Source organism: Babylonia areolata, chromosome 29, assembly GCF_041734735.1.
Source record: "Babylonia areolata isolate BAREFJ2019XMU chromosome 29, ASM4173473v1, whole genome shotgun sequence".
Classification (NCBI taxonomy): Eukaryota; Metazoa; Mollusca; class Gastropoda; order Neogastropoda; family Buccinidae; genus Babylonia; species Babylonia areolata.
In genome coordinates, this window is record NC_134904.1 from 39,956,394 (window position 1) to 39,977,900 (window position 21,507).

At 40.9% G+C, this 21,507-nt stretch overlaps 1 protein-coding gene across 1 annotated transcript in view; it reads left to right on the forward strand.

The window, feature by feature from the left end:
• Nucleotides 1-101: 101 nt before the first annotated feature.
• Nucleotides 102-21,507, forward strand: part of LOC143302217 (microprocessor complex subunit DGCR8-like) — a 28,879-nt gene continuing 7,473 nt past the window's right edge. Inside the window, 16 exon segments of the mRNA XM_076616791.1 lie at nt 102-232; nt 2,030-2,593; nt 4,527-4,669; nt 5,488-5,629; nt 7,448-7,807; nt 8,883-8,952; nt 9,766-9,823; nt 11,010-11,082; nt 12,527-12,628; nt 14,252-14,350; nt 15,600-15,682; nt 16,863-16,963; nt 17,972-18,044; nt 18,046-18,072; nt 19,556-19,612; nt 21,143-21,223. Of these exon segments, the coding sequence (XP_076472906.1) occupies nt 2,110-2,593; nt 4,527-4,669; nt 5,488-5,629; nt 7,448-7,807; nt 8,883-8,952; nt 9,766-9,823; nt 11,010-11,082; nt 12,527-12,628; nt 14,252-14,350; nt 15,600-15,682; nt 16,863-16,963; nt 17,972-18,044; nt 18,046-18,072; nt 19,556-19,612; nt 21,143-21,223 (1,953 nt within the window). The 5' untranslated portion in view covers nt 102-232; nt 2,030-2,109.

Sequence of the window (21,507 nt, forward strand, 5' to 3'; positions counted from 1 at the left end):
GGTGTGCATGTGCAAAGATGCCCGCACTCTCAACAGGCCATATGCATTCGTGAGAATTAGAACACATGGCGTTAAATGGCACAGTTTCGGCGATAAGACACTTCCGTTTTCCGAATGTTGTGCATGTAAACTTGACAAGCAGACGCTGCATTTCAGCTAATTTGGGGATAATGTGCATGTGAGAATCATATTGAAAACAATCAGTTGTGACGTGTTTTTACTCCGACTGATTGTAAGTTACTTTTGGTTCATGCGTTCTGTACAATTAAAGTGGACTGATAATTATGACGCAGGTCAGCATAAGTAGATCATGCTAGTAGTTAAAGAACAAAGGGATTATTTTGATCTCTTGACAGTTGAAGTAATCGTGTAACAGGAGACACAATCGATATTTGCACTATTTTGTGAAATAATAACTGTTAATGTCCTCTTGATCATTGTCATTGAATTTGGTCATTTCACCCATTTCAACGGGTTTTTTTCCTCTCATTTATTAAATTAATTAATTGATGGTTTTCATTTGGGTCCGACATTGTGTAAGTAATCGTGACATAATTCTTTACTGCGCCTTGCCGTACAAATCCATGAGTGCAGCGGCAGTTGCTTTAGTGATGGGACAGACTGTTCTATGGCATGGTAGAGTAGTCAAAATGATGCGTGTATTCCACAGACTCTACAAAATTCGGGGCACTGTACAAAGTTTACATCTGCTCAAACAAAATTTGATTGATACCAGTATGAGAGTATTTTGTGTCCAAGCGTTCAGCATTCGTTCAGTAAACAGTTGCCAGGTAGCTGTTTATCTATTGTTTCTACAGAGTGAAATAGTGGCCGTCTGCAAACACTGACATCAAAATATCTACTTTCTGAATGACAGAATCATTCACAGCCTTTCATGATCCCCCCCTGCCCCACTTGATCATCCCCCTCACTCTCCCCATCCCATGGAATATACCAACCTCAGCATTTCCCCTATAGTTTGTTTGTTTAAATCGTGGTTTGATTATAGATGACGAGATCTTGACATTTCCAGTTTTCCAAAGAAAGTCTGAATGATTGTCAATATTTCATTATTTGGAACAATTACCCAGTTAAAAATTTACCACATTGTGTTGAAATACTTGAATGTTCCAAATCAAATGTTTAAATTATGATAATGTAATGATATAGTATTGTAATTATCATAACATATTTGCAGATGTTACAGGGTGGTAAGATGATATGATTTCCAATATATAAAAGAAAATACCTTTGACTCTCGCCTGAAGTGCACAGTACAACTGTTTCTGACATACTTTGTTGTACATCCATGCCTGCTCATGAATGAAGAATCGATAAATAACTTTTTCTGTTTTATATGCAGGCATTCAGACTGATTTATATATCTTGCAGATATTTTTCCCACATTGACATTGTGAATGAATACTGAATGTATGTGTGCAAATTACTAGTTTTACTAAAAATAGGACAAAATTTTCACTGTAAGTTGTATTAACCATGAATTATTGGTAGATCTGTAGATGGATGAATTTGTTGTCACTGAAGTCTGTAATTAGTGTAAATAATTAAACAGTAGAAATGATCATCATCAGTTCAGGGCTTTTTTTTCATGATCCGGTTAATAAATTAATGTTTGAAGATTTGATCAACTAAGATAGATTACCCATAATATCTGTCTTTTTGGAATGCCATTTCAAATTACGCCTGATTTTTCATTTTGAGTGTGTATTTAAATGTATGCGTGTGTGTGTGTGTGTGTGTGTGTGTGTGTGTGTGTGCATGGGTGCCTGTATACTTGTATGTGTGCTTATGATATAATGTCAATAATGATATGCATAAAATTAAAGTAGAAGCACTTTCTTTTAAAGAGTATACATATATATGCTTTGCAGCATTTGAACAGGTCTGTGAAATTAAAAGTATGCTTACAAGTATGATAAGTATATATTCATACGATTAATGCACTTTATGCAGAAACATGTTCAACATGTGGTTCCGGTTAACTATTATTTAATTTGCAATTGTGCAGGTGCTTGATTAATCAGCGGAGACGAAAGGAAGCCTGTGGCGTTTTGCTTTCAGTAAGAACACTGACAGTGACACACAAGGATGGACATTTGTAAAGGAGATGGACACATGAATGACACCTCAGACAAGGCAATGCCGAGAGCCCATTGCAATGGCCTGAAGACAGACAGCACCTCCGACGACCACGGAGAAATGACTGAAACTCTGTCATCGGAGCCACCCGTGAAACGAGCCAAACTCCCAGATGGAGAGTACTCGACTCAGAATAACACATCTGAGGATTGTCTGCCAGGGCCGTCAGACATAGATTCAGCAGGGGATGGTGAAAACAGTTACGGCAGCCCTTTCTTGCGTAACGACCTTGCAGAGAAATCAGGGATGCATGAGTTTGAGATCATTGATGAAGTGGTTGCTGATGACGATGATCCAGACGAGGATGGTGAGCAGGATAGTGACGAGTCACTGGATGACATGGAACTGTACGCGCTGCTGGAGGAAGGGATCACCAAAGACTCCATCGCGCATTCAGAGCGACCCATTGAGAGGGAGAAGGTGGTGCTGGTTGGTACGTAGACATTTTGGTTGAGAGTGTAAGCTTTGGCTACAAATTTATACATTAATGATAGACAAGAAGGTGAAGCTAGACTGCAGTCTTTTCCTGGCTGTTTGGTACACTGTACAGTAACACATATTATAAAATACTTTCAATCATAACACAAATTATAGATCATGTAAATTGTAATTGGGTGACCTTTACCGTAATAAAAAATCATACTGAAATAGGAAAGTTTCAATACTAGGCTATAGATGTTAGAGTTTGTTTCAAATGACTGTTAGTTGGCACTGAATTTCATCTTACTTAACTATCTCTACAGTTTTAGTAATTTTCAAAGCGTAATTTATGTTTATGATTGTAATTAGATCTATAATGAAACATCCATAATATCTGCATGGCTTTGTGTCTGTAATTTTGTTAAGTGTGTGTGTGTGTGTGTGTGTGTTCTTATGTAATGTGCATGGTTACTGTTCATTTATATTTTTTGTGTTTGTGTTTTTTCATGTTTTTTTTTTTTTTTTTAATTTACCCGGAATACTTTTAACTTTAATTGCTACATCCAATTGTGAAAAAGAGATCTGTTACTTGGAAGAAAATGTGACAGGTTTTACTCCGTTTTTATAATTATGTTATATATTCTTAGTAACTGACAGTTCCTGGATCCCCTGTTTGTTGTGTTTCTAAAAGTAAGTTTGAATTTATAGAGTTGTTTTGTGATGTTTCTTGCTTTTTATATAACAATGGAATCTTTTTAATGCTGACCTGCTTGACAGATTTCCAAATTACAAAAACCTTTTAGAAAAAAAATAGGAGCAGGAATGAGAAATTCAGGAAATGAAGAAAGTTTCTGATGTAGCAGTAAGCTTGATTTTGAATATAGAGCTGTTTACAACATGTGAAATCCTGGTCAGCGTGATTTTTGACTCGCTTGTGTAAACAAAGTGAGTTTATGTTTTAACCCAGTGTTCGGTTGTGTGTGTGTGTGTGTGTGTGTGTGTGTGTCCGTGTGTCTGTGTGTCCGTGGTAAACGTTAACATTGACATTTTCTCTGCAAATACTTTGTCAATGGACACCAAATTTGGCATAAAAATAGGAAAAATTCAGTTCTTTCCAGTCATCTTGTTTAAAAGTATTGCACCTCTGGGATGGGCACAAAAAAAAATAAAAAAAGAAGCCTAATTATATGCAAACTGCATTTACTGTTATATTTATATTTTTTGTATTCTCTAAACTTGGCACTTTGACCTCTTATTCTGACGCAACAACAAGAGGAGTCATTATTATCATTTTTTGTTCAAACAGGAACTTCTTTTGCTAAGCATGGAATTTTTATTTATTTTGCAAACGTTTTGGTGCAGATAGTAAAGAAGGGAAATTACTCTGTAATTAATGCTAGGGGACTTAATTTATCACAAGTGAGTCTTGAAGGCCTTGCCTCTCTTGTCTTTAATATAGATGAGTTCACAGTGAGGAGGAAGTTGGCAGAATGGTTGACTGAAGATGTTCATCTGCCAGTTCAGAGAGTCTGTGAGGGTCTGGGTTCGAATCCTGCTCTTGCCCTTTCTCCCAAGGTTGACTGGAAAATCAAACTGAGCGTCTAGTCATTTGGATGAGACGATAAACCGAGGTCCCGTAGCATCATGCACTTGGCGCATTGGAAAAAGAACCCATGACAACAAGAGGATTGACCTCTGGCAAAATTCTTTAGCAGATTCCACTCTGATAGGTACACAAATAAATGCGTGCACTCAAGGCCTGACTAAGCGCGTTGGGTTATGCGGCTGCTCATCCATCTGCCTAGCAGATGTGGTGTATAGCGAATGTGGATTTGTCCGAACACAGTGATGCCTCCTTGAGAAACTGAAACTGAAAACTGAAAACTCACAGTGTGTATAACTATGGGCTGATACTGAATTGATTCTGTCGACTGTCCATTTCACAGAGCGTGGACATGATCCTTTTGACATCCTGCCAGAGGGCTGGCTGGTTGTGACACACAACAGTGGAATGCCTATCTACCTGCATCGCCAGTCTCGAGTGTGCACTTTGGCCCAGCCTTACTTCCTGGGGTCTGGATCAGCCAGGGTTTGTTGGATTTACTTGTGTGTGTGTGTGTGTGTGTGTGTGTGTGTGTGTGTGTGTGTGTTGTGTGTGTGTGTGTTTGTGTGTGTTGTGTGTGTGTGTGTGTGTTGTGTGTGTGTCTGTGTGTGTGTGTATAAAATCTTAAAAGAATTTAAGTTGACTTGCTCACTCAGTTTTTGCCATGCTTTTCTGAACAACGCAGTAAATGTGTCAATATTTTTTAAAGCTAACAAGTTTTTCAAACTAATAACTCATGAATATGTGAAGGCTTTTTCTGGTAAAGAAGAAAAAAAAATACAAGTAATACCGTGAATTTGCATACATGGACACAGGCTGCATTGACAGACAAGGGATCAAAGGAAGTTAGTTGGGGAATTATAGAGTGGCAGATGGAAAACTTTTAAATTACTGAATCACTAAATGGTATTGGCCTTGGATTTGGTCGTTTAATTTTGATGTATTCCATCTCATTTGGCAATTGATAATGAAAGGATATTTTAGGGTTACTTCATTTCATGGCTTTCATCTGTCTTGTGTTATGTTTGACTTGAAAACATTGGTCATCAGACTTTGTGTGTGTGTAGTAGTAGTCTTCAGTTTAACGTCTTCCACTTTCAGTGATATTAGACAGGGAGGGGTGGGGGGGGAAAAAAGAAAAAAAAAGGGGGGTGCGGGAGGATGGAGGGCGAGGCATGGTGGAGGGAACGGTATTGGGCAGAGGGTGAAAAATGGTGTGCATGTGTGTGTGTGTGTGTGTTCATTTGTTGCTTTGAATGTAACTTTAAAAAACTGATGTGGGTGAACCATGATTCCGATTTCAGAAACATGACATTCCCATCAGCGCTGTACCGTGCTTGAAGTATCGACGGGAGTTGGAAAAAGAAAAAGAGCCAGAAGAAGAGCAGAAGAAGCCACAGGAAGCAGAGAACGGTGAGACCTCATTGGCCACTGACTCTCGGCAAGGTGGGTGTCCGGAGCTTGATACTTTTTGTAAACCTTAGGAGGTCAGTTCAGAGGATGGTGGGCAGAATGGTTAAGACACTCAGCTGCCAATAGAGAGAGTCCGTGAGGGTGTGTGGTTTGAATCCCTCTCATGCCCTTTCTCCCAACTTTTTTTTTTGTTTTTTTTGTTTTTTGTGATTGATGTGGATACTTATATAGCGCCTATCCTCGGTCAGAGACCAAGCTCTAAGCGCTTTACATACACGGGGACATTTGCACCACAGGCTGCCTACCTGGGTAGAGCCGACTGACGGCTGCCACTGGGCACTCATCATTCGTTTCCTGTGTCATTCAATCAGATTTCAGACGCACACACATACACACTCAGACAGACATGTAACATTTTATGTGTGTGACCGTTTTTTTTATTTATCTACCCCGCCATGTAGGCAGCCATACTCCGTTTTCGGGGGTGTGCATGCTGGGTATATTCTTGTTTCCATAACCCACCGAACGCTGACATGGATTACAGGATCTTTAACGTGCATATTTGATCTTCTGCATGCACATATACACGAAGGGGGTTCAGGCACTAGCAGGTCTGCATATATGTTGACCTGGGAGGTCGGAAAAATCTCCACCCTTTACCCCACCAGGTGCACCGAGATTCGAACCCAGGACCCTCAGATTGAAAGTCCAGCGCTTTAACCATTCGGCTATTGCACTTTGACTGGAAAATCAAACTGAGCATCTAGTCATTTGGATGAGATGATAAACCAAGGTCACGTGTGCAGCACGTACTTCTGCTGCTGGGCAGGCATCGACTTGCAGATGTGGTGTAGCGTATATGGACTTGTCCGAATGCCGCACCACCTCCTTGAAAAACTGAAACTGAAACCTTTGGTATTTTGTTTGTAAGAAAGGGAAAGAAGTGTTGGCAACAGCCAGTCTGTTGTCTGCAAAATAAGAAAGCTGGACCTGCGAAATGCTGACACACAGAACAGACAAGGGCAGTGGAAAACAGCACACCCCGTAATGTTACTCCTTGTTGACGGGCGCAATAGCCAAGTGGTTAAAGCGTTGGACTGTCAATCTGAGGGTCCTGGGTTCGAATCACGGTGACGGCGCCTGGTGGGTAAAGGGTGGAGATTTTTACGATCTCCCAGGTCAACATATGTGCAGACCTGCTAGTGCCTGAACCCCCTTCGTGTGTATAATCAAGCAGAAGATCAAATTCGCACGTTAAAAGATCCTGTAATCCATGTCAGTGTTCGGTGGGTTATGGAAACAAGAACATACCCAGCATGCACACCCCTGAAAACGGAGTATGGCTGCCTACATGGCGGGGTAAAAACGGTCATACACGTAAAAGCCCACTCATGTGCATACAAGTGAACGTGGGAGTTGCAGCCCACGAACGCAGAAGAAGAAGAAGAAGAAGTTACTCCTTGTTCACCTTTTACTATCAAGGCTGTGGGAAATTGATGATTTTTCACACAGTTTTGTTTTTTCAAGCGCCATAGCTTTCATATACTTTGGAAATGGAGCTCAATGTAACGAGATATATGGGACAGGATATGGGGACATTAATTCTGTTTCAGTATGGTTCGAAAGTGGCTGTAGCTCAATCACTCAGTCAATCAACCACTTTACTGTTTGAAACACAGAACGTACTGAATGTACATTAAATCAGTTTGTTTTGGTCTTTTCGCAGACTGTTTTATATACAAGAGAGAGAGAGAGAGATGGGTGGAGGGAGGGAGTGTTCACATGACTATATGTATACTTGTATGCATGAGTATGCATATTTAAATGATTATTTTTTATTGTTGTTTTCAGAAACTGCTGATTCTACTGAAGGCGCTGGCTCAAAAACTGAACAGACAACAACAGAAGACACTGACTCAAAAACGGGACAGGCAGCAAAGGAAAATAACGACACAAGAACTGAACAGACAACAACAGAAGACACTGACTCAAAAACAGGACAGGCAACAACAGAGGGCACTGACTCAAAAACTGAACAGACAACAACAGAAGACACTGACTCAAAAACAGGACAGGCAACAGCGGAGGGTACTGACTCGAAAACGGAACAGGCAACAGCGGAAGACGCCGACTCCAAAACAGACCCGGCATGTCCATTCCCATCGGTGAAAATCAAGTCAGCTGATGAGATGAGGAAGGAGACGTCTCTTGGTAAGAACTTCATCCTTCGGACTGTCACATGATTGATAAGGTATAGTCTGTTCAGCTACTCCTTGACTGGATGTGTGTGTGATAGATTGGCAGTAGGAATTCATTCACGTACACAGGGTGTTTTCATCTTTTAGGCAGATATATGCATGATTTTTTGTTGTTGTTGTTGACAAAACACATATTATTTTCAGATTATTTATTGAAGTGATGGCACCTTGTTTAAAGAAAAAAAGCAACAACAAAAAACAAAACAACAACACCTGCAATAGCATAATAAGAATTTTTTTTTTTAAATTCTGTCCATAGACTTATTTCAAGGACGAATGACATTAAGTTGATGTAAATGATGGAATCTTGGGAAAGTCTTGGCAGTGCCATGTTTTCAGGGCTGGAAGCTAACATTAACAACTGGTTATGCATGTAATGGTGGTGTTGTAAGAGGAGTGGTACCCTTCAGGGGTGAAGAACAGAAAGGAGGAGTCTGTGCTGGGCAGACTGCATGCAGGGGCACACTTTTTTTTCCTTCTCATTCTTACTTGTTGAAGGGGGAAGAGGCCCCTCGATGTATTCCCTGTGATGAGCCTCTCACCGTGAAACACGTGCTCCTTGACTGTTGGGATCTGCATGACGTTAGACACAGACATTACACGGCGGTTTCTTTGAAGACCTTGTTTCGTGATGTCCCTCCGTGGGCACTGATGGACTTCTTAAAAGAAGTGAACATTTTTAACCAGATTTGAAGGTTTTAAACTATGGAAGTTTTTTTTAAAAACTTTGAGTGGAAAGTTTGAAGTGGTGACTCGTTTTAATTGTTTGTTGGTTTTTTTTTTACCCTTGTAGTAGTTATTAACGCGGCGATAGCCTTGAGATGGCCTTAGTGGTCGGCAAGGCTCTAAGCACCATAATTTCATTTCATAATTTCAAGAGAGTGGTCAGGTGTGTCAGTTGTAAGTCACTTGGTACCCAGCATGGACTGGGTAATGAGTCACGCTATATGTGCTAGTTTCTTCTGTGATGATGCCCTGAAGAAAAGAGATGATCTTGGTAAAGTGTTCTTGCTTTTCTTTTTTTTCAGATTACCTGAAGTTACGAGAATATTGTCAGAACCTGTTTGAATTCAAGACAGTTACGGTTCAGAGATACAAGTGAGTTCACAACAGTATTTTATGTTCTGTAAATTTTCAGATTGGTTCCAAATCACATACTGGTGTGTGAATACTATTACTACAGACCTGGATGGGAGTGGGGGGTGGGGTGGAGTTTGTGTCAGATTTGATTGTTCCTGTTGACGGGCGCAATAGCCGAGTGGTTAAAGCGTTGGACTGTCAGTCTGAGGGTCCCGGGTTCGAATCACGGTGACGGCGCCTGGTGGGTGAAGGGTGGAGATTTTTACGATCTCCCAGGTCAACATATGTGCAGACCTGCTAGTGCCTGAACCCCCTTCATGTGTATATGCAAGCAGAAGATCAAATACGCACGTTAAAGATCCTGTAATCCATGTCAGCGTTCGGTGGGTTATGGAAACAAGAACATACCCAGCATGCACACCCCCGAAAAGGAGTATGGCTGCCTACATGGCGGGGTAAAAACGGTCATACACGTAAAAGCCCACTCATGTGCATACGAGTGAACGCAGAAGAAGAAGAAGAAGAAGATTGTTCCTGTATCCACTGAATGATCAGAAAGGAGCAGAAAGAAGTCTGGTACCTTGTTGTGGGCACAGGGGGGTGTAACAAGTCAGTGTTTTATAATCTGTGTACACCACAGACATCACCACACTTTACCACTCTGAATTTCTCTTTCTGAGATAATAAAGTTGATGATGATTCTGTTTCGGAATGTCATTTCTGACACTCTGCACACACTCATCAGAATGTGTGACTCATACAAGCATTTTTAATTGTCTATTTGATTATGGTTTATGCATCTTGTATTTCAGTTTTTATCTTTTGTTACAGAACTTGGAGAGACCGACGCAAGCACATGGGATCTAAAAAACAGTCACGGCCAGAGCTGGTATGTTTGGCAAAAAAGCTAAAGTTTATAAAAACCTTTTGGGTGGTAGTTGAATCCTCTTTGTTCTTACACGACATTTCGGACCATAGGCCCGTTGTCAAGTGAAGAGAAGAGGACAGTGTGAATAGGAAAGCCTATGTGAGGAAAGGGTGATGACATCTCACTACTTTCTGTTTTGGTGGGCCATGCACATAAACACTTGCTGATTTCCATCAAAACAGAAAGTAGTGAGATGTCATTACCCTTTCCTCACACAGGCTTTCCTATTCACACTGTCCTCTTCTCTTCACTTGACAACGGGCCTATGGTCCGAAACGTCGTGTCAAAACAAAGAGGATTCAACTACCACCCAAAAGGTTTTTTTAAATTTTTTTTATAAACTTTAGTTTTTTTGTCTTTGAAGAATCCTGCAGTCATTTTTGTCTTCTTCCCTGGTATGTTTGGGTTTTTTTCTGGTTTTTGTTGTTGTCATGTTTGTAATTTTTTGGTGTGTTCACTGTTGCAGGTTTGGTATTCCTGCCCCCCGCCCCCTCCAAACCCTATTTATTATATATAAATTCTTTACTTTTTTTCTGGTGTTTCTGAGGGAAAAGAGGTGGGGTTCCGTTTTCTTTAGTTGTTACCTCTTGAGGAACGCTGTGAAAATGGAGGGGCGATAAAAATACTGGATTATGATGATGTCTTATTTAGGTATGTATTATTTGTGACGTTAGAGTTGGGTGAATATAGATATATTATTGTGTTATTCAGTTGTTACAAGTTATATGTTCCGTTTGTGAAAAATAGAATGTAAAGGTGTTTTAAATGTGTGTTTCAATGATTTGATCTTCTCACAGTGTGGTTATGTAGGATGGAATACAGGGATTGAAACTGTCAGGCAAAAATGACATTTTCCGTTGTGTGCGTAATATTTTTTCGTTTTGATTTTGTATATTTTTTTGCTTTGGTTTCCGTACTTAGCCTGTGAAAGTTTGATTCAGTATTGGTTGGTGAAAAGTGATTATGGTAATCCCATATCATCATCCTTACTTTATTTGAAAGAGATATTCCAGAATATCAAGTGTGTGTGTGTGTATGTACGTGTATGTGTGTGTGTGTGTGTATTCGTGTGTGTGTGTGTGTGTGTGTGTGTGTGTGTCTTTGTGTGTGTGTGTTTGTACATGTGTGTGTGTGTGTGTGTGTACAGCCTTCCAGCACCAAGCTGATTACATGTTCTGTTCCAACGACGTCTCCAGACAAGAAGAAAACAAAAGGGAAAGGTTAGTGGAAATAATCATGTTTCTGTTCTGGCAATAAGATGACACAGCTCTCTTGAAAACATTATGTAAGGGACTGAAAGGAAAAAATGTCACTTGTATTTTATGTTGGCTCTTTAACTTTTAAATGGTGACATTTAGTTGAGCTGGCACTTTGTTTTCACCACATATAGAAATATCAGGAGAGAATCTCTCTGTGTGTATGTACGTGTGTGCATGTGAGAGAAAGAGTCAGAGAAATAATTTATTTGCCTTTGTGTATGTCTACCAACAAGCCAGACTTTTGAAACAATGTTTGAAAAATGCTTTGTAAACCTGAGGTGTATGTACCGTGCTTGAATCAACCAATGGGTATGTATGATCTTATCCACAGAAAAGAAGCAGACTTTATGCCATTTACAGCTGAGTAATGTTTCATCAGCAGTGAACTAGCTCTTTGATTTTAAAATAACTATTCTTCTTCAAATTTCACTCAGTACGGCCAGTCCTCTGTTCTCCTCTACACAGACCCCTCGGATGTCCAGTGGGTGTCTGAATGACCCAACCTTTAGCTTCCGTCGTAAGAATTGTGGTATTCTTTGTCAACATTCACCTCTTCAGTATAAGAGCCTTCCTCTTGCAATATTTTGATGATGGTAATTGGGGTGAAACGCTGTTAACGTTGTCTCTTTCGCCATTCGTATGGAGAGAGTTAATCACCATTCAGTTGATTTATGTGATGTGGGTTTTTTTGGGTTTTTTTTCATGCTTGGGAACAAGGTACTGTTCTTCCTGTTTTCCAACACGAATCAGAATTACAGTCTGTTTGATGTGGTTTTAACTTCTCAGCTGTGGGAAATGTATTGGGTGTAGCAAGATACCAGGGGCCGTATTCAAGCCAAAATTCATTTTGCCTTCAGGCAAGTTACCTTTGACATGGTTGGGACCCACGGGTACAGTTTACCTTGAAGGATAAGTTATCTTCGTATTCAAGACACATGCGGTTCGCTCAGACAGCTAACCCATCGTCTTTTAAAAAAAAATCCCAACGATTCCCGTCTGTGCATGCTCTCAGTTTCACTTCTCATCGCACCACAGCTCGGAACATTGTCGAGAGAGTTCGCAAAACACGTGCTATCTGTAAATCACGCCTGTTTTCCCTTTAAAAAAAAAAAAGAAAGAAAAATGCTGCAATAGGATCCACCATATTTACCTCTGCTTCATGGGCAGTCACCCTTGGCAGGTCAGTAAGGGTACATTGCCTTCAGGTTTGTAGACACGCGGGTTGACTCTTGTGTTCATGAATACTGGATGTTGCTTACCCTCGGGCAGTTTGCCTTGCCTCATGCAGATTACCCGCAGGTACACATTTACCCTCAGGCACGATGTTCTCTTGAATACGGCACCAGGACAGCAGTGCTTGGATTCAGCAGTCAGGCGCACGTAACTTGCTGTTCTCTGCTTCCAGAGTTTTTCCTGAATCCATCGGGCAAGTCCTTTGTGTGTATTCTTCATGAGTATGTCCAGCACACAATGAAAGTCCAGCCCTTCTACGTCTTCAAAGAGCTGGGTATGTGAAATGAAAAAGGCATTCTGGTTCTACCTGCAGTAGTAGTGGACACGCATGCACACACACACACACACACACACACACACACATACGACACACACACATCTTGTGAATGCATGCACAAATACACCCACACTCTTATATCCACTCACACACACTCACACTTACGCACATACATCCATGCACATGCACACACTTGTGCACATAGGAGAGCATGCGTGCACATACACACACACACACACAAACATGCACACAACTGCACCAACAGCTTTTTTCCTCTATAGTTCAAAGAGATTTTGGGAGAGGGAGGGTGGGGGGTTGATGATATTGAGGATGGGATTTCACACATTTAAAAGAAATTCATATTTTCTTTTTCTTCTTTCTTGTCTTAATTCGATGGAAAGCAATCATTAAAACTGAAAATTTTCTGCCATTTTATTTTCCTGGTTGTGTGAACTATGGTGAGTCTGCTTAGTAATCCCAGAGAAACTGGAAGTTTGATATCAGCATGCTGATTATTTTCTAATTTATGTACCTTGAGTCCTTGACCATAATAGTATGCATTGTCATGGATGCACATATTTCTTGATTCCATTGACCAGAAACACTTCTTGCATACAGGCTCAGCTGGCAAAGTGGGAACTATACAAACTGAAAAAAAAAAAAAAAAAGTAGTTTAGTATCCTGGAGAAATGGGCACACTAAACTGGGTCACAGCCGCCGATATTTTCTCCCCCTCCACTAGACCTTGAGTGGTGGTCTGGACGCTAGTCATTCGGATGAGACGATAAACCGAGGTCCCGTGTACAGCATGCACTTAGCGCACGTAAAAGAACCCACGGCAACAAAAGGGTTGTTCCTGGCAAAATTCTGTAGAAAAATCCACTTCGAAAGGAAACAACTGCACGCAGAAAAAAAAACAAAAAAAATGGGTGGCGCTGTAGTGTAGCGACGCGCTCTCCCTGGGGAGAGCAGCCCAAATTTCACACAGAGAGATCTGTTGTGATAAAAAGAAATACAAACAAACAAATGTCTGCTGTTTAAAGCTGATTGCTTTTCCATGTGACATTTGATAATGGCGCTGCTATTTTGGTGCTACCTTTTCATGTTTATGTAGGAAGGGAATCGAGCTTAAACTGTGTAATTATGTGACCTAGTTGGAGACATAATTTGACTAACAAACAAGTATGCCAGAGAATCGACAGACAGGCAGAAAATACGAAAAAAAACTTAGCCGTATGAAGAGCACAGGAACAGGAGTCATGATGGCTGCCGGAGAAAGAGGGCGCTAGCCAGCGGGACAACGGGGAGGTTACCTACTTCCGGGGGGTTATCGGCCGTAGTTTCGTTTTCTCCGCATAGGCGGATAGTAGTTTGCACACGACAGGAATGTCAGACCCCTGCCGGAGTCTGCACTAGTTGGGTCACGGTAAGTATGTTATTTAAACGTAATTTTAGATAGAAAATTTCCTTTTGTATTTTGCAATGGACGGAACAAGCATTCGCCTCTGAACTCAAGGCAGACTGAGTTGTGAAAACATACACACAGGGATGTAGATGTATTGTAGATTGACACTGACTGATGCCTGATGCATTTTACTTCTTTTTTTTTCTCTCTCACAGAAAATTCCAAGACGCCCTACAGTGCCACAGTGCTGATCAATGACATAGAATACGGCACAGGTTGCGCCATCAGCAAGAAACTGGCCAAGAGTGAAGCTGGTGAGTTTTCAGGACAAAGAAACTTCTTCTTCTTCTTCTTCTGCGTTCACTTGTATGCACACGAGTGGGCTTTTACGTGTATGACCGTTTTTACCCCGCCATGTAGGCAGCCATACTCCGTTTTCGGGGGTGTGCATGCTGGGTATGTTCTTGTTTCCATAACCCACCGAACGCTGACATGGATTACAGGATCTTTAACGTGCGTATTTGATCTTCTGCTTGCATATACACATGAAGGGGGTTCAGGCACTAGCAGGTCTGCACATATGTTGACCTGGGAGATCGTAAAAATCTCCACCCTTTACCCACCAGGCGCCGTCACCGTGATTCGAACCCGGGACCCTCAGATTGAACGTCCAACGCTTTAACCACTCGGCTATTGCGCCCGTCAGGACAAAGAAACAAAATTGTCAATTGTCATTCTTTGTATCATGTTTGTTGGAAAGAAAAAGGAAAGTAAGAAAAAAAAAGGAGAGACGTATTTCTGTGGTGAGGCAGAGAGGTAATCACTGATTGGCCATGGCTTTACTGTTTTTCACGGGTTACAAAACTTTTCTTCTAATATCATTTTCATTCTGTGAAATTAATTTTTCACGCTGTTATAAAAAATCAGCATTTCTTCTTCTTCTTCTTCTTCTGCGTTCACTCGTATGCACATGAGTGGGCTTTTACGTGCATGACCGTTTTTATCCCGCCATGTAGGCAGCCATACTCCGTTTTCGGGGGTGTGCATGCTGGGTATGTTCTTGTTTCCATAACCCACCGAACGCTGACATGGATTACAGGATCTTTAACGTGCGTATTTGATCTTCTGCTTGGATATACACACGAAGGGGGTTCAGGCACTAGCAGGTCTGCACATATGTTGACCTGGGAGATCGTAAAAATCTCCACCCTTTACCCACCAGGCGCCGTCACCGTGATTCGAACCCGGGACCCTCAGATTGACAGTCCAACGCTTTAACCACTCGGCTATTGCGCCCGTCATCAGCATTTCCATTGTGCACATTCCCAGTTAACTTGTTGAACTTTCTTTTGGTGTAAACCTGTGTTTCTTTGGTTAGATTATAAAGTGCTGTCACCTTATCAGTAGACAGGAGCAACGAACAAGTGGTCAGAGTGCTGGACTTTGAATCTGAGGGTCCTGGTTTAGATCCTGGAGTCATTGCCTGCAAGGTTAAGGGTGGAGATCTGTCCAATCTTTCAGGTCAATGACATAATTATGTGACTGACAATTTTTTTTTTTCAGCAAAAAACACTTTGAAGATCCTGATTCCAGAAATGAATGCACTGACAGATGACCAGCTTCAAAAGAATACAGAAGATCTCTCGGTAAGAGTGTGTGTGTGCGTGTGCGTGTGCGTGTTTGTGTGCATGTGTTGTCTTTCTGAATGAGCTTGCACATAGTCTTCTACTGTGTGTGCGTGTGTGTGTTCGTGTGCGTGTGTTGTCTTTCTGAATGAGCTTGCACATAGTCTTCTACTGTGTGTGTGTGTGTGTGTGTGTGTGTTAAGTAATAGTCTTCAGTTTAACTCACTCAGTACGGCCAGTCCTCTCTTCTCCTCTACACAGACCCCTCGGATGTCCAGTGGGTGTCTCAATGACCCAACCTTTAGCTTCCGTCGTCAGAATTGTGGTATTCTTTGTCAACATTCACCTGTTCAGTATAAGAGCCTTCCGCTTGCAATATTTTGATGATGGTAATTGGGGTGAAACGCTGTTAACGCCGTCTCTTTCGCCGTTCGTATGGAGAGAGTTAACGTCTTCTACTTTAAGTGATATTAGTGTGCGTGTGCGTGTGTGTGTGTGTTTGTGACTGTTCTTATTAAGTTTGCAGTGTTGAGGGCACTCAGAGACAGAAGTCAGTGAAGAAGAAACACTGTTAGCTCTGAGTTGTTGTTTTTTGTTTTTTTAAAAATTAGATTACATTCTTAATGTTGCTTCTACTACTTCTAGGTGTGTTTTTGTAGAGTTTCTGCTTCATATGTTTATTGAGCATATAACTAACAGATGTGCATGCCCATCTTCCTCCATTTTTATCCCCAAAATCAAGTGACGGCATTTTTTGGACAACCCAGGGGGGTTTTCCTTCTCCACCTACCTCTACTTACACATTCTGTATATTGTGTACAAACTAACTGGAACACTCGTGCTCTTGTTTGATTCTTTGTCCTTGATTATATGTCACTCGCATTTAGACCAGTCTGTTTTTCTTGCTTTGAGTATCAGTTTCATTAAAAAAAATTTCGGGTCTGTTTGTTCACGATTCGGGTGTTGATTCTATTTGTTCAGTGTGAGACAAAAAAAAACAAAAACAAAACAAAAACAAAAAACAAAAACAAAAAAACAAAAACCCACAGAAAACAAAAACAACATAGAGAATATTGATAAGCAGAAACTGTCAAAGAAAAAAAAAAAGTTGTATATTTGGTGTCACTAGGTGCTGAACTAGTGAATTTCATCTTTTTTTATATGTATATATATATATTAATTCATGTTGTTGATGTTTCAGTTTTTTGATGAAATCAAAATTGAAGATCCTCGCATCAGTGAACTGGGAAACAAAGCAGGTCAGCCCAGCCCGTATCAGATATTACGGGAATGTTTGAGCAGGTCAGTATATCTCCATCTGTTATCAAGATCCTTGCTTTTATATTTGCAGCGCTAGTAGCTTTTAGAGGCGTTTGATTGGCTAAGAGCGGACCGGGCAAGACGGATCGTCTTTTCACTGTTAGCCGCGCGAAATTTGGCCAAGCAGAGCAAACCCATAGGCCCAGTTTGCATCAGTTTGACATGATACAGTATATGTATCACCAAACATGGAGTATAATACAAACTCCTCCTTTTGCTTTTCTTTTTTCTTCAGTGCTAAGATACAAGAGTGACATATTCACGTCACATACAGCAGAGACCATCATGAAATGCTGACTTCTAAGACCTTCATCCGTACAGAAAAATGCCTTTGATTTTCAGTTCAGTTGTGAAAGAAGAGGAGTGTGTGATAATTTGGGTTGAAGGTTTGCTTGTAATCATGATTATAACACCCTGTATTTTCATTTGGTGTCCATACATGTGTGAGTGTTTTACATACTGGTTGTGTCATTATTTCTGGTTCGTCACTGAATGGCAGATTTACTGTTGTGCCAGATGCATGGTATGCATTGTACACACACACACACACACACACACACACACACATGCACACACACACACAACACACAAACACAACACACATACAACACACACAACACACACACACACACACACACACACACACACACACACATGCACACACACACACACACACACACATGCACACACACACACACACACAAACACACAAACACAAACACACATACACAACACACAGAACTCACACACACAACACATTACACATATGCTTGCACACACACACACACTCATATTTTCTCTCTCACTCTACGTTATTGTACATACCTCTATAATGTTTGTTTACACCACCCCTTCACGAGGAGCCATTTCCTGTATTGAATAGAATATTTGAATCCATCTCTCTCTCTCTCTCTCTCTTTGTCTGTCTGTCTTGCCCTTTCATACATGTATATTTTGCATAATCATATCAATGAAGTTCTGTTCACACAGGAATTACGGCATGGGCGACACGGACTGCCTTCTAGACATGAAACCGCTCAAGCACCAGAACTGTGAATTCACCGATAACTGTTGGGAAACACAAAGCCACGGTATGTGCTATAGTGGAGTGATGGCCTAGAGGTAACGCGTCCGCCTAGGAAGCGAGAGAATCTGAGCGCGCTGGTTCGAATCAGGGCACAGCCCCCGAAATTTTCTCCCCCTCCACTAGACCTTGAGTGGTGGTCTGGACGCTAGTCATTCGGATGAGACGATAAACCGAGGTCCCGTGTGCAGCATGCGCTTAGCGCACGTAAAAGAACCCACGGCAACAAAAGGGTTGTTTCTGGCAAAATTCTGTAGAAAAATCCACTTCGATAGGAAAAACAAATAAAACTGCACGCAGGAAAAAATACAAAAAAATGGGTGGCGCTGTGGTATAGCGACGCGCTCTCCCTGGGGAGAGCAGCCCGAATTTCACACAGAGAAATCTGTTGTGATAAAAAGAAATACAAATACAAATACATGTCTGTTCATCCGTCAGTGAATAGCTGCCTTTTGCACAGTCTGGATGCGTTTTGATGCAGCTTAGGTTAGTGTGTGCAGAGTTCTGAAAAAAAAAAAAATTGAAAGTAGCCATTCACTTTAAATTAAACCTGAGCTTCTTCCTCTTTTGCATTCATGTGCTGCAGCTTATGTTCACTCATATCCATGTTTAGGGTTTTATGTGCATGGCTGTTTTTTATCCTGCAGTGTAATAATAATAATAATAAAGATGGTATTTATATAGCGCTGAATCTTGTGCAGAGACAAATCAAAGCGCTTTCGCACCAGTCATTCACACGTATGCATAATATGCGTAAACAGAGTGGATCCGGAGCCAGTCGTAGTGAGTGAGATGGAGTATAGAGGTGAAGGCAGCCGCAGAGACAGGAAGAGGCAGTTTTGTGAAAACATTTATAACATAGAGTGCTGATCTTGTACTTTATTCGGTGTGAGACAGCGAGCCAGTGGAGATGTTGCAAAAGAGGAGTGATGTGCTCAGATCTTTTCTTTCTGAGGACGAGTCGGGCAGCAGAGTTTTGTAAATATCTGAACGAGCAGCCATGCTCCATTTCCAGGATTGATTCTAGAGCCAGAGTTTGAGTTACATGGAAATGAAAAGGGAATCTCGTGATGATTAGTTCACTAATGAGAAGCTGTTCAGAGGACGTAAGTGGTCCCATCAGAAATTCTCTTGGTATAGGACTAAGCTGTGTGATTTACCTTTGTTTTGTTTTTTGTGACCTAATCCTCTGTATATCTTCAATAAACTTTTTTTTTTCGTTCAAATATTTATTATTTCTTGTTCAGGAAAGCACATGAACTAAGTTGTTGGAAACAAAGGAGAGAAAAAAAAGAAAAGAATGAAGACAAACCTAAGAATGAAAGATACAACTGGATATACATGTTCTTTCATTTTGGACAACTGTGTTTGTTTGGGTTTTTTTTGTTTTTTGTAGAGTTTCTTTTTCTGCCTTTTTTTTTACTACTTTTTCTTCTTATGATGATGCTGATGATGTCAAATGCTATCTGCTGATTTTGCTGATTTTGCAGGTGATTGCCAAAAGTAAAAGAAGCGGCAAGCAGAGAGCGGCACAGGCAATTTTACAGGTGTGTTTAAGTGTTCAGCTTCACTGTTGGTAAAAGAAAGTTGCTGCTGTGGACTGAAGAGTGTACTTGAATGATCTTATTCTGAGCCAATGAACTGAAGGGCATTTAAAAAAAAAATATTAAATTTTTTTTTTTTATGATAGTCGTGTCCGACTATGACCATCAGAACAGCAGAGGAAGCAACTGCTGTTCCGACTATTTGGGCTAGAATTTGATTATAGTGGAGAGTGTCTTGCCCAAGTAACATCCCCACTCTCTTGGCCAAGAGGGTTTTTAGGACAGTCGGTGTTGGGATGGTTCCCAAGGGCCAACTAGCCCACAAGGCTGCAGCACTAAGAGCCAGTGCAATTTTGCCTCCTAGTCTGAGAGGCGTAGTGCAGTGATCTAAACCGGATGGGAACACGCTTAGTTGTTCATGTTCATTAGGTAAGGATGCAAAAATGGAGGTGGTGGTTTTTTTTTGTGTTTTTTTTTCCAAGCTGTTAATGTTGGCACCTGTGCCCTTCTGTGTGATTTGTTGAGGAGGGGGCGGGGTTTGAGAGAGAGAGGGGTGGAAGTATTTGTAAGTTTTCTCTCCTTTCATTTTTACTTAAATTGCTCAGAATCTGTGTTGTGTGTGTGTGTGTGTGTGTGTGTGTGTGTGTGTCAATGACAGGTGTGGAAGTGCTTTGATTTGTCACTGCGCAAGTTGCAATGCTATATAATGGCATTTATTATTGCGGTTGATATTTTCATTGTTATTAGTAATAGTAGTAGTACTAAGTAGTAGTACCCCTCTCTCTCTATGTTTCTGTTTGTCTGGCGGTCCCTCCCCCTCTCTCAGTTGTGTGTGAGTTATGTATGTGTATGTATGTGAGTATGTGCCTCTGTGTGTTTGTGTGTGTATGTGTGTGTGTGTGTATGTGTGCACACATTTGTGTTTGTGGGCATATCTGCAGAAAGAGTGCATATAAACGGAGCAGAAGACGTGACATCCAACTAAACTTTATGGACAGTGTTATTCCACTTCATGTGTACGTTTATGCTGTGTATGTGCTCTCATTGCACAAAAAATGTGTGTCAAAGATAGAATATTTTGATATTTTTTCTGTGCGGTGTGGCTGTGCTTGTACTCTTTTATCTGTGTAGCCCAAAGGGGTTTTATGAACAAGGAAAACTTTGTGCAGGTGGTGGGGGGTCACACTGCTGGCACACTATAACACATTTATTTACTTATTTATCATCATTGTTGTCTTATTTATTTATTTATTATTATTATCATTATTATTATTATTATTACTACTGCCTTTTTTATATTATAATTATTATTTATTTATGTACGCTTATCTATTATTTATTCACCTTTTCTTCTTCTTTTTTTTTTTCTTTTTTTTTCTCAAGGCCTGTCTAAGCGCGTTGGGTTACGCTGCTGGTCAGGCATCTGCTTGGCAGATGTGGTGTAGCGTGTATGGATGTGTTCGAACGCACTGACGCCTCCTTGAGCTACTGAAACTGAAACTGAAACTCTGCTTTTTGCTTGTTTGATGACAGAAACTTCACCCTCACGTTCCAAGCTGGGGCTCGCTGCTGAGACTTTACGGTAACACAGCGGACAGAGCACAGTGCGCCAAGGTACTGCTTCCTGCAGGCTGACCCTCAGTTTAGTTGTTAGAACAAAATAGTTTGGAAAGAAAACCACACACACACACAGACACACCCAAAACAACATGTTCAGAGTTCGTTCATGTTCATGTTCAGAGTTTGTTTATTCCCATTAATTCTTTTGAGTCATAGAGAAACAAGGAAACATGACAATAACAGGATGACGGCCACAACTTTAATTACACATGAGAAGGGAGGTAATTTACCAAGGGAGGCTACTAACGGCAGCTACTTTCAGTTTCTCAGTTTGGGTG